At 44.9% G+C, this 14,020-nt stretch overlaps 1 protein-coding gene across 15 annotated transcripts in view; it reads left to right on the forward strand.

The window, feature by feature from the left end:
- The window catches only part of NCOR1 (nuclear receptor corepressor 1), a 1,934,049-nt gene that overhangs the window by 1,717,796 nt on the left and 202,233 nt on the right, over positions 1 to 14,020 (forward strand). For all 15 annotated transcript variants that reach the window (XM_078679968.1, XM_078679976.1, XM_078679969.1 and 12 more), the window contains one exon: positions 12,423 to 12,557. In XM_078679968.1, the coding sequence (XP_078536094.1) occupies positions 12,423 to 12,557 (135 nt within the window). The remainder of the gene's footprint in view (positions 1 to 12,422; positions 12,558 to 14,020) is intronic.

Consider the following 14,020-nt stretch of genomic DNA (forward strand, 5'->3'; position numbering starts at 1 on the left):
GCCCAGGGGCAGCCGGGTGCAGAGGTAGTTAGGCCCAGTGTTATCCCATGAGAGGTAGGGGGCCTTCGGTTGGTGGCTGCTGGCTAGCAGGCCACGCGGCTGTGGGAGCTGGGCTCCTGGTTACTTGCTCGGGGCAAATGGGGAAGTAGAATAGGACAAAGGTTGCACTGCCAGAGGCACTCGGGCGGCTCGGTGCTTTTGAGCCGTCAGGCGCTCAATGTTATTCAGTGGGGATCTTGGAAAGGGGACAAAGAATGCAGGCTCAGGGACGGAGGATCTTCTGGAGCGACCAACACTTCGAGGGGTAAGTTGGGATCTCGGAGGATAGGTAGACACCCGGGAATTGGGCACAGGGGTCGTGGGGCGCCGGGTGCAGGGGTGTCCTTTGAGGTCGGGAAATCTTACCCCCTACTGGTCGCGGTCAGAGGGGGCCTTTGTCCTGAGGCTGCAGGCGTCGTCGGGGTCGTCGAGAAGGGTCCTTGGGTGCTGGATTCCAGGTCAGAATCGCCGGGGGGACGTCCTCAGGGTCTTGATTCACTCCAGCACAAGCCAGGCTTGGCGGGTGCAGAGTGTGCAGGGTTCGCGGTTCCGGGCTGATGCCAGGGCTTGTTACTTGCTTTAAGCAGTACCACTGCTCGTGGGAGACCCAGGTAATCAGAGTCACAAGGCAGTCAGGTCCTCCGGGGTTTTTGAGGTTACTGACCACTGGAGACGCCGGGTTTAGCAGGAGCCGGTTCGAGGGTCGACAGGCCGGTAGGGCTGGGGCCTAATCAGTTGGTGTCGTCCTCTTCTTAGCAGCTGCACAGCAGGTCTTCTTGTTCCTTGTTCTTCTTTCTTGTTTCGGAATCCGAATCTAAGGAAGGAAGGTTCAGGGTGCCCCTAAATACTAAATTTAGGGGCATTACAGGTAGGGCAAGGGCAGGGACAAATGGGTCCCTGGGGTGGGTACACTCCCTAGCCTGCTCCTCTCCTGTGGGAGGGGAGCAGGAGCCTAGCTGTGATTGGGCATGGCTCCTCATCTTTAAGATGGCCGGAGCCCTGGGTCTTGCTTCACCTCGCCTGTCCCACCTGAGGGGTGGGGTTGGTACAGGCTGGCACACCTCCCTTTCTGATGTAGGGTTTCCCGCCAATCTTCCCGCCAAAGTGGGGGTCAGAACTGGTGGGGGCTTGTTGCTGAGTACAGCAGGTGGTCTGGAGAAGCTCACTAAGGCGGAATGCCTTTGAATCTTCCCCTGCCCATCCTGGGGGAGGAGGCTTGGCACCTCGTCCCAGGATGTGATGTGCATTGTTGCAGGCCCAGGAGAGCGGGGGCTCTCCACCCAGGGCTTCAGCAACATGTCTGCTGTGCGGCAGCCTCTCAGACAAGACGTGGATTGTAGATTAGGTTTCAGGGGGCATCTATAAGATGCCCTCTGTAGTGTATTTTACTTTAAATCCCACATTGGCATCAGTGTGGGTTTAATGTGCCGAGAAGTTTAATATCAAACTTGTCAGCCTTCAGTGTAGCCATTATGGTGCTTTGTAGTTCGTAATGACAACCTCTCAGCATCATATACTCTTAATGGCATCACTGCACTTACAGTGCCCAGGAATGGCCATGGGTACTGTAGGGGCACAGGGCTCATGCACCTGTGCCCACACCACTGGCATAGGGTACCCAGCTAGAGGGGTGGCTGATGTTTCCCAGGGCAGTGGGTTTGTGTGCATGGCACACAGGGATGTGTGCCATGTCGACTCTTCGTTTAGTTCTGCACCAGGACACTCAGCCTGCAAAGGCCGTGTGTGTGTGTCAGGATACAGGGCCCCTAAGGGTGGCACAATAAGTCAAAGAGTCTTGTATTCTTGTATAGCGCACATATCACCATAAGGTCTCAGGGCGCTTGCAGACACATCAACCAAACCTTTTCTATCACGTGTCATTAGGGAACTGCCATGTTTTCAGCTCTCTGGGAAAGCGCAGGTTGTCTATGATGGACAAAATGTGGGGCAGAAGCTTGTTCCAGAGATGGGGTGCAAGGTAAGAAAAGGAACGGCCTCCGTTTCGCACTGTGCGAACCCGCAGAGTGGTCAGGAGAAGTTTAGAGCTGGATCTCAAGGTTCTGGCGTGCTGGTATTTTTTCAGTTTCTTTCTAAGTACCCAGGGCCAGTACCATAGATGCTTTTGTGTGTTAGACACAACATTTTATAATGCCCTCTCATCCTGATAGGAAGCCAGTGCAGCATTTTTAGATAAGGACGGGACGGCGATCTTGAGGGTAGGTCCAGAATTAATCTGGCGCGGTATTCTGCAGAGTCTGTAGTTTGAAGAAGAGGTCTTCATTTATAGAGGTCAGTAGAGCATTTCCACAATCCATGCGGCTAACGATTAGGCCCTGTACTAGTGGCTTACGGGTTTCAATTGGTAGCCACTTAAAGATTTTCCGCAGTTTCCGTAGAATGCCATAGCCGGTACTTAATACCCGATTTTACGTGCGCTCTCATAGAAAGCTTGTTGTCAATAGTGATACCTAGATTGCTGATGGTTTGTTTTGAGGAAGGACAGAGGTCCAATGACTGTGGCCACCAACTGCTTGACCAATGATCTTTGGCCCCGCCAAACAGAATGATCTCGGTTTTGCTGTTATTCAACTGTAATTTATTTTGACTCATCCAGCTGTCAATGTGGATCATAACGTTTTTAAACCGGATCATTGTATCAGTAGGGTCAGGGCCAAAGGTGATCAGCAACTGGATATAATGGGCGTACGATACTGCCTCAAACCCATAAGACCTGATGATCTTGGCTAATGGGGTAACACAAAGCTTAAAGAGCATGGGGCTCAAAATGGACCCCTGGGGAACTCCAATATTAACTGGTCTGCTACACGCCGTCATCGAGCCTAAGTGCACTGTGGTGGAACGGTCCTTTAGATAGTTATTGAACTAGTCCAAAGCCTTTCCTCGGACCCCCATCTCCCAGAGCCGCTGTAACAAAATGTCATGGGAGATGGTGTCAAAGGTGGCTGACAGGTCAAAAAGGACCAGCATTGCGGATTCCTTTTTATCCAAGGCACACCTGATGTTATCTACCATTTCAACTACCGCCGTTTCGGTACTGTGTTCTACTCAAAACCCTGATTAAAAAGAATCGAGGAGCCTGTGGCTTTCTAGATGATTGGTTAGTTGTTTATTTACCAGGGCTTCTAGAACTTTCCCGAAATAAGGCAGCAGCGAGATGGGGCGGTAGTTCCCTGGTTCACTGGCATCTAGGGTGGACTTCTTAAGGATAGGTCTTACTTGCGCTTTCATCCAACTTCCTGGTATAACTGCATTTTCCAGAGACAGATTAAAAATCTCTGTTAGCCTCGGTATCAGCTGGGGTGCTAATTTCCCAAAGATACGGCGGGTAAGGGGATTCGCGGGGGAGCCAGATTTAATCTTGACAGTGACTTCTGATACCTGTTCACAAGTTACTGTTATAAAATTAGTCAACAGCGGTATCGATAGATTGCTCTCCCAAGCTAAATGAGTATCAGTATTATTTTCTTGAGGGAAGGAACTGTAAATGGCTTTTATTTCGTCATCAAAAAAAGATCTTTTATCAACCCAATCTTGCGAGGGGACAACGGAGGCTTGGGTGGCTTCGGGGGTTGTAAACTCTTTCAAGATTTTATATAACTCTTTACTTGAGTTGGCAGCATACTCAATCCTCCCTGTTGGATAAAGCTTTTTTGCATTTTTGATATTATTTAAATATAGGCGGTAGCCTTCTTTATATTTGATTCGGGCACTGGCAGTTTTTGTTTTCCTCTAGAGACGTTCTCCCGCCCTGTTAGACAGCTTCTCGATTTTTAATGCTGTGGTAAACCAAGGTGAGGGTTTACTCTTGGTCTTCACTCTTGACATGGATGCTACTATATTCAATGTGGATGTTATGGCATGTTTGAGTGGCTTCCTCTATGTTGTCCGTGTCCGTAAGAGCTTTGATATTGAAATAGTTGGAGAAGGAGACAGGTGACTTTGCGCCAAGGCCTGATAACAGCATTGTCTTTATTGCGGCTGATTATAGGATCCCCCATGTATAAATTAACATTTATTAGGTAATGATCCGTCCAAAGAAGCTGTATAGGTTGACCAACTGCAAATTTAGTGGAGTTTGTAAACAAAAGGTCAAGAGTGTGACCGGCCTGATGGGTGGGCCCTACTACCACCTGTTCCAGCCCTAATGTCTGCAGTGATGTTATCAATTGGTCAGTGCCAGAGTCCAATGATAGATCAGCATGGTAGTTAAAATCACCAATAAGGATGAAATTGTTTGCGCCCAAAACGCAATAAGTTCTACTAACCAGTTTACAAAATTGGCTTTGTGTCCAGGGGGTCTGTAGACTAAGGCTCCTGTCCATATTTTGGAGAGCAGCATCATACGCTTGAAGATCAGAATTTCAGTTTTATCTGAATTCACAGACTCTACAACAGTAATTTCTAAATTACTTGTTGTAGCAATTGCTATTCCACATCCTCTTCCAGCTACTCTGTCCAGTCTGGTGAGCTTAGATGATGATGGGAAGGCAATCGCTATATCAGGAGATGCCTGCTCATGTAGCCATGTTTCAGTTATGAAACAGACATCTGGTTTCTCCTGGTCTAAAAGAGTCCAGATTTCAAAAGCATGTTTATGGATGGACCGAGCATTAAGGTAGATAGCCTTCAATTGTTTGGAAACGACGGCTGGGGCCTTTACCCTAATGGGGCTGGGAAGAAATGCTTTGGATGAAGTCTGCACTTGGAGGGGAAGAGACTCATTCTTACATAATGTGTACATGGGTTCAACAATGTAAGGGTGCTGCGGGCCTTAAGGGTCTTCTCTGGTCACAATGCCCTGTATACCTAGGGTACCATTTACTAGGGGCTGACATGTGGCCAGAGATGCCAATTGGGTTCAGGCTTTAGTACAGTTTTTAGGGAAAGGAACACATGATCTGGGTACCTGATTGGCAGGGACCCAGGGCACACCAAGGAAAAGTGCATCAGGTATCAGGCAAAAAGTGGGGGGGTACTGCAACAGAAACTCACCTTCTCACACCCACTCCCCAAAGGAAGTTGTCATCTAGGGGGTGTAGTGACCACAGGGGTAAGTAGCCCATTGGCCACTACCCCTCACTCCCCTTCATGCCCTTAAATTGAGTATTTAGGGGACCCCTGATACCAGACCTTGAGCTTTCAATGGACAAAAAGAAGTGAACCACCCCAGGCAGTTTGCCTACTGCACCTGACCCTAGTGGAGCAACCGATTTTTCCTGCCACTGTACAGACTCCCAAGAAACCTGTAGGGCTGCCAGTACTTCACCAGTTGCCAAAGAAACTCCTTTGGATTAGAAAAGCTAACCCCTGTAGCGGCAGGCACCAAAGAAGCAAGGTCTGGTTTACTTTCCTGCCGCCTACCAAGACTAACGACAAGCAGCTGCCCAGGAGGAGGTCACCGTGCTCCTACAGGTCAGATCCATACTCCCACCATGTGTGGGGACGCCAGGACCGACCAGAGCTGCGAACTGTCAATTCCAGGGATACTGGAACCCATGCCACACCCAATGCTTGTTGTCACGTCGAGGGACTTCAAGGACAGTGAGACCCACAGCAAGGGTGGCCCAGCTGTCCTGTTTGCCCCCCCCCTACTGCAGAATCAAAGACAAAGAGTGAGTCTCCCACCGACACCACAGACACCTCAAAGTGCCTCTGCACCCGCGCCCCACAGCCCAAGTCTGAGGGAGGTGATGGTGCCCCTGCAGTCTTAAAACACACTAGTTCCCAGCCAATCCTTGGGTTTGGCCAGACTGGATTTCAATTCGCCGCCTGCAACCTTTTTCTGCAGGCCCCCTCCAACCGAGAGCGACTCCAGCACCTAACCCGCCGACAAAAGACATCATTGTACCTGAGCCTCACTTCCGTGGAGAAGTGGATGAACACGGTCCCTATATGCCTGTGCAACTCCAGCGTCGAGCCCCCATGTGAGGTCCCCCTGACTGGCCTCCCAGTCCCTGCTTGCAGCCTCTGTCTGACAATAGCATTCCCCATTGAAGTGAATGGGCACCCGTCACCATAACACCTCTGCATTCAAACACACTAGACCCTCCCGAGGTGACATGTTGGTGTGGCTTTGGACCTTGCCCCATACTCACCTTAAGTTCAGATGAACAGTCCTGTGAATGGCTGTTGAGTGGCAAATGCAGTAAAAAAAATTCACGCTTACAATAACATTACCTCTCCCAAGAATTGCACTATCAACTTTTGAAAACTGTAAAAATTCATAACTCGAAAAGGACCTACCTGATTCCAATGATCTTGGTATCTAAATTCATATAAAAAGAAATGCTATTTTTATAAATTGGTGTCCGGTTTCTTCATTGATTGTGTTTCTCACTTACTGACTGTGTGTGTGCAAAAAATGCTTAGCACACCCTCTGATATGCTGAGCTGTTTGTGTGCTCTACCACAAAAGAGAGCATTTGGGGTGTCATTTGTGCCTCTGTAAAACAGTTGGGGTTTGCTTGGACTCTTCACACAGTGTGCCTCTTTCTAGTCCGTGAGTTGTCGCAACAGTCCGTAAGATGTAATAATTTTAGATAGGAAAGAGTTGTACAAAGTTGTACAGGTGCTGTTTGAATCCCTAAAAATAAAAGAGAGAGATTATGATCCATGGAATTGATCGCCCGCAAAGAATCCATTGCAATGCGGATAAAGTGCCTGGAACTGTTGAAGGATTGGTCCTTCTCTGAAGGTAACTGTTCTTGAGGCCTTTGATGGCCCCCCTACCTAGCCCCTGCTGTTGCCTCAAGTACTTCCAAAAGATTGCAATGACACTTATCTAAGTTTCCTTTGAAAAAGTTTTTATGAGTCCAATTTGCTGACCTTGCCGTGGCTTTTTCACGGTTGAGTGAAATCGTTTTGATTTATTTTTGCCTGTAAAATCTATGTCTCTGGAACCCTCTGGGGGATGTTTTTGTTCTAGTGTCTAAATTCTTATGAAAATACTGTCTATTTTTATAAATTGGTCTCTGATTTCTTGAGTGTCGGGTCAATTTCTTCTTCAATGGTGTTGATGCTGTTTAAATGCTTAACGCGTTCCTCTGTGTAAGCCTTGCTCAGTGCCACATCTACCCAGGGTTGAACGGAGGCTTTTCCAGATGAAACCTACTGGACCTGAAGGGGTTGGGAAGTTCATTACATGATAAGGTCACACTACCACACCATATAATACACACCATTTCCTTTAAGACATCAACCCCTGTGGCAAGGATCACCTAACCAAGCCTGTGGACCAAGGAGTAGCTGCAGGAAGATCCCTGTCGACTTCTTTGAATGTGCAGCACCCTGCATTCTTTAAATCAGAACCACTTCTATAGGAACCTATTGCAAGAGGATAAAATAGCCTGGAACTAACTGAAGACTGCTATTTCCTCTGAGGCAACTGTTTATAAGGACCTTGCTGGTCTCCCTGGAGAAGTTGGTCGCCTAAAGTAACTGGAAGTAACCGCATTGGTACTATGTTTTTCCTGCAAAAGTTTTTAAGTGTCAAATTTGTTGAATTTGCCAGTGCTTGTGCGCAGTTAAGTAAAAAGTATGTATTTACTGTACCTTGTAAATTGTCTATCTCTGGATCCCTCCACTGGATCCCTTCCCTTTCCTTTTGGTGTCTAAAAATGCATAAAATGCAATATATTTTTATAAATTGGTGTTGTATTTCTTAAGTGTCTCGTGTATTTCTTCTTCAGTTGTTTGCTGCTGTTTAAATACTTTGTGTTCTTTCGTGTAAGCCTGACTGCTGAGAACCACAGCTACCCAGGGTGAGCTAAATGTTTAACAAGCAAACCTTCTGGTTCTAAAGGCGTTGGTAAGTGAATTGCACAGTGAGGTTGCACAACCACATCACAAATAACATCCCATTTGCTCAGAGCAGACCTTTCCCAGACACAGTCCGTAATGCGACCATTACCTCTGAGGCCTACACCTAGAATGGGCCCTCACTTATAACACCACACAATACAGTGGTCCTTTAAATATCAAGGTTTCCATGTCAATGTTCTAGAGCTCCTGGCTATAGAATTCGCTCTCTTAGCGTTTTTCCAACTGAATAGAGGAAAAGTGATTCTATTCAAAACAGAGTACATGATAGCAATGTATTATACAGAGAAGGGGCTAGGGGGTACACATTCATCACAGCTTTCTCAGCTAGCACAGACCAACTGGCTTTGGACGCTTCACAAGATTCACCTAATGGCAGACCTACATAGCAGGATTTTAATAAGTCATGAATGTAAACACCACTCCCAAGTCCCTCACACATACTTCCAGCCGTAGGGTACTCCGCAAATAGACCCATTTTCTATGGTGCCCAAGCTTTGCCACCAGATACCCACAGTCCATAGGGAATGAAGTATGGATGAACTGCAAATAGACCCATACACTACAGTGCCCAAGCTTTGCCTCCAGATACCCACATTCCATGAGGAATGCAGTATGGATGAACTGGTCAGGGATATTTAACTACACAGACAACATACCTCTCTGTTCAGGATACTAGTGGTTAAAGCATTTATGGAGGGACTAAAGAGAGTAATGCCCCTATGTGCCCTTCCAGCCTCCATCCGGAGCCTCAATATAGCCCTTACTAGACCTGTGGAGCAATCATTTGAACCTTAGCACTCATGCCCTCTTTAGTTCATCTCATGGGAAGATGGCAGCCTAGTTGTCATTGCCTAACTTATTCTTATTCTTAACCTATAAGCCCTCACCATCCAAGAACCATTTTGTCATAAGTCCCGTGCAGGCCCATTGTCGTTTTCCCTATGTTCGCATGAGCACGTTGCCGACTGTCCTCTGCTTTGCACACGTTACCTTACAGATATATTTTGCTTTATGCCACAATGTACTTTCACGAAGAAAGGAATTATCCCCTTGAGATTGGTATAACAAAAAGCTAAAACATAGTCTCACAAATTCATAAAATAGTCAAAAACTGTTACAATTGCACAAATATATAGGTTATAACATATTTATTATGCATCAAAACATTTAAAACAGATAATTACATATCTACACATAACATGATTCCCTAATTAATTGGTAAAAGAACAAATTAATAATAACGGAGTCAATTATGACCTGCACAATTGAAAAGACAGACAAAAATTGTAAAACATAAAAATTTGTAAAATACAATTAGTACATTCGGAGCTCCCAGGTAGTAACATCTATGTTTTACCACTGTTAATTCTGTATATAAACATAGATGATAGAGACTAAAATTGTACTCTAGTGAAGAGCGTCGACGCGTTTCAGTGGTTCGGTACAAATGGGGTCCACCTTTATCAAGACTTGTCTTTGTAGTCTGTCGTATTAAGAGGTCTTTACACTTCCCCTACAATAAATATACATTTAATTATATATTTATACATGTTATTAATTGTACATTGTAAAAAATAATAATTGTCTTGTTACGTCTTTGGATAACATCCTCAGAACTATACATTTTAGGTTACGCACGATACCTAAAATACAAAACGTTCAGACTCAATTATAGTTATATCGTCTTAGTCCACATGTCTTATGTTAAGTTGAATGACATCACAATAGATAAAAGTGCACTGGATTAACCTATGCATCTATACATACATTGTACAGTGGTCTCTATATATTTATCTACGGTACAATTCTATACTGATTTTACAGTCGCTATGTTGTTCCATCCTTCATTGAAGCGTTCACCTTAAATCATTATTACCTGTAACTTTCAGATCTTCCCAGCTATTGAAACATTCTATTAGTTTTCTTACCCTTAGGATTATGTTTAAGGGGACTGCGGCTACTGCTGTGAGTGTGCACGCGTCCTTGTAGATGCAGAAATCAAAGGACTCGGGGTATCTCAAAGTCGATCCTGTGAATTGTTAAAGGAGAGTACTTAGAATGATAAGCTTCCTAATACTCATGTGTGCCCTGCTAATTTTAAGTGGCAGCACTATATGAGCTACTACCTGTTCCTAGTTTACTCCCTCAGAGGAGACGGATTTCTTATAAATCACGGTCACCAGAAGTTGGTCTCGTGAACTTAGCTGGTCCGTATCTTCTCCTATTAGTTATGAGAAGCATTGAATTAAAGATTGCATGAGTTATACAACAGCTTGGGGTGCATTTGCACTATGTATTTAACCCCAGTGCTTCAGTTAACATACCTGCTCTAGCGGGGGTTTACCGGGGGTCTCGCAAGATAAAAGTGTAGCGGAGTGGTGAAGTTATCCTTCCTTTTGGTGGAGAGATGTACCTGGCAGGGTATAAGTAAGAGAGCCATGTAATCATAAACGGTTTATACTAGCCTAATTTCGCTAATAAATACCGTAAGGCCTACGGTAACATACCTGCTCTTGACAGTGCTCAATGAAAATCTCCCGGGGTTTATGTAACGTACTTTCATACAAAACACGCATTTGTTTTGCACTCTGTTCTTTTCCTGGGAATTAGTCTGAACATGTAGACATGGTCGAACAACAATGCCCCATGTTATTCTGTTCTGGTGAGTCCCTAGCACCCAGACAAAAAACGAAAATGCAGCTGTTGTTTAGGAACACGTACTTTCAGGCATATAGGTATGTACAGATAGGTAACACACACACTTGGAGAGGGGCTTTTCCAGGAAAAAAGATTGTGACAGCGTCTGGGAAGTCAAACTTTCATTTGTGTATATTGAGGGACGGGGTCTACGGACTACTTGCTATGCTGACCTGATTTGTGTTGGCCATTTTTCTACTTGTTGTGGTACTAGAGCACAATAATTAAAATAAACATTTTCAACTTTCCTCGTGTCTTTGTCAGAACTTATTGTGGTCAAGTACGAATGTGTAAGCGAAAAGGTGTGTCCTGCAACTGCAATTCCAAAGAGGGTCGAAGTGTTGTGTTCTGGGTGTCTAATCACTTGTTCCTCTGTGAGACACTATAGTTAGTCAGCCCTGGGCTCATGTGTACTGAGGTGGTAGGATGGCTCCGTCCCTGCCTACTAAGTTCCCATAATCCCCTGTGACTCTGCAGAAACCCTTTGTATGGGTCCACAAAAATAGTCATTCCCAGAACCAATACCAAGTTCCTTCCTAATGATGTTAAACAGTCCCTTATGTATTTCATATATAGGACCGGCACATTCCACAAATGAGACCCACTATTTGTCTTGTTTGCCAAACCTCACTAGGGACAGGCCCAGTGCTTTATTTGTAAAATGCGTCCCAGTGTCCAGGGCTCTGCTCAGAAGCCTGTGGGCGGTGCAAATTAATGTGGACGTGCCGAATACCTAGGCTGCGTAGTCCTAAATCCTCCTATCTCTCTAATTCATTACCATATACTCCCTTCCCCTTTATCTCACTCCTACAGGTTCTGACTTTCTCCTACGTCTTTCCGCTTTGTATGTTTTTTCCTCTCTTGCTTAAAATCTAATGCAGTAAAATAAGTGCTGGTCTTAAAATAGGAGTGCCACTGGCCACCACTGGCTCAAATTAAGTGTTGGAAAAGCCAATTCCAAAGCTAACATAGCCAGATTAATAGTCAAGTGTATCCAGATTAGTTGTGTCAAGGCCAAAAGGGTACTTCAAGCTCCCTCTAGGGTAAACTACTTGTAAAAAAAAGAAAAGAGGGGGTACTGTTCCCTTCCTCTGCAACATCCCTCTTGCTGACATATGTAAGGCAGCTACATGGTCAACAGCACACACATTTACTAAGCATTACTGTGTGGACATAAGCCTTAGTGAGCCAGGCAATACTAAGAATGTTATTTCAGACATTTGCTTCATCCATGAACTATTCACCGTAACTGGGAGGGTACTGCTATTCAGTTGTTGCTAAGCATATGTATCTAAAGCCACACGTGGTATGAACAGAGTATACTACTTACTCTGCAAGCTTTTGTCCATAGCTCGTCGTGCTGTAGATTCACATACACCCACTCCTCCCTGAATGTGCCTCTGAGTCACATCTTTAATGTATGTGTTATCTCTGTAAATTCCAATAATTCACATTCCTTGCAACCCAACACCCATTGTGCAGAAAAAAATCTAACATGGAGTCGGTGCCCATGCGTAGTTTACATCAGGAGGAGGAGGCGCACTGCATCTCCTGACTCAAAAACTTTCTTTGAAGAAAAACAAATAGAAAACAGCTGACCCCAACACTAAATGGCAGGCGTATGCTAAGCACTTGAATTTAAAACACACTACATGCTATGAATAGATATAAATAAATCTAAACGAAGGTGTGTTTTTTTATCCTGCCTCACAGCCATATAATTCTGCTGAGGATATCCATGATGGAAAACTTTTTTTACAGGTAAGTAACATTTTCTTATCTTCTGTGAATTCTTCTACCGTATAGAACACTTTTCTCTTACACTAATGTTTTGAACTTTGCAGTGTCATCTTCTCACCGATATGAACCACCCGGTGAGCCAATTGAGGTAATCAGCCCGGCAAGTTCCCCCATGCCCGCTCCTGAGAAATCAGAATCTTACCACCAGCAAGAATCCTGTAAACCGAGCCAGTCAGAAAGTGAGTCTGTATTTTTATGGTCAACTCTTGACTGTCATTTAGTAGACAAAAGGACAAATAAACTAGCCTTTAATTACTTCTCTGATGTTGGGCCGTCACACAGAACAGAAATTGGATTATGAATTAATCTTGGGGGAGCCACCTTTTAATGGCTTTTTTAAAGTCCTCATTTGACATCTGTATATGTATAATATGACTTCATGTACTTTAATTGTTTAATATACTCATTGTCTCTTCTTCTCTTACCAACATTGAAAGTCAAGTAAATGTAAAAAAATGTGTTAAGTATAGTCTCTGTAGTCTGTTTTTTGGCATGCAAAAGACAATTTCTTTTACATGAAAATCTGCGCAGGAACACATCTTTACATATGTCTACTTCCTCTTATTACTTTCACCACTTCATCCAACTCTACTTGAGGGGTCTAACCTGTTGAAGTATGAAGTCCTAATATCTTTCCCAGCCCTTTTTTAGGTTTGCAGGCAGGAGTGGTGGCAGGTGCGGGCCACCAGCAGATACAAATGTCATCATCCTCTACCTCACTTGTGGCATTAGCCACTTAGCTCTCCTTCTACAAGTCACAGGTGTCCTACAGAGTGCAGAAATATGTTGCCCAGCTGGTGTGCATTCACTTTCAACCATGGGTCCTGCAAGTTAAATATGGTTACTGTGAGAAGTTGGCCTGGTATATGATGTTCACTATTCTAGTGATCACCTTGTACCAGTCCAAACAACCCTTATGGTGATGGTTGTAAGTCAACCTTATAGACCAGCTATCCTAGTGGTAGCGTGGACAGAACAGTCTTAGGCTAAAAGACTCTAGAGGGCGTGTAAAGCCAGCTGTTTTACCATATGTAACCCCTTGAATATCAAATGAAAGGACACCACACAGGATATATATGTATTTATTTCTAACACACTCCTCTGAACTCTTTATGAGGTCAGAGGCCAAAGCACATAACAAGATACTTAGTTATTATATGTTAAGTTGCACAATTTACGGTTAGGCCCTAGTGGCGAAGCAAACCATATATTAAGAGATTGGTATAAGTACCACGTCACAAGAAAAGGAAAGGCCTAGGGAATCGCTGGGACTACACTGAAGTAGGAGGCCCGAGGCGGTGCGTGCAGTGTCTTTACACACACGCGGGATTCAATGCAAAGTCAATAGGAACTTAGAAGTTAGATTGAGAAGGATTTAGGACACTTCCGGTTTAGCTAGGAGGAAACAACTAGAGACTTAGACATTTGGTTAGTCAATACCCTTGGGAGCACCGAAGTACTCGCGTTACCTCACCCACGGACGGCGGGTGCATACGTGTGAAGATGTGTCGGGTTTCGTCGTTGAATCCTATGGAGACCTGAAGAAAGGGGCTGCAGGCGACCAGGAGGAAGATGTCCAGGTAGATCCAAGGGTGGATCGAGGATGAAGAGGACCTGAAAGCAGAGGGGACAGAGTCTGGGT

The sequence above is a fragment of the Lissotriton helveticus genome, chromosome 3_1 (genome assembly GCF_964261635.1).
Source record: "Lissotriton helveticus chromosome 3_1, aLisHel1.1, whole genome shotgun sequence".
NCBI lineage: Eukaryota > Metazoa > Chordata > Amphibia > Caudata > Salamandridae > Lissotriton > Lissotriton helveticus.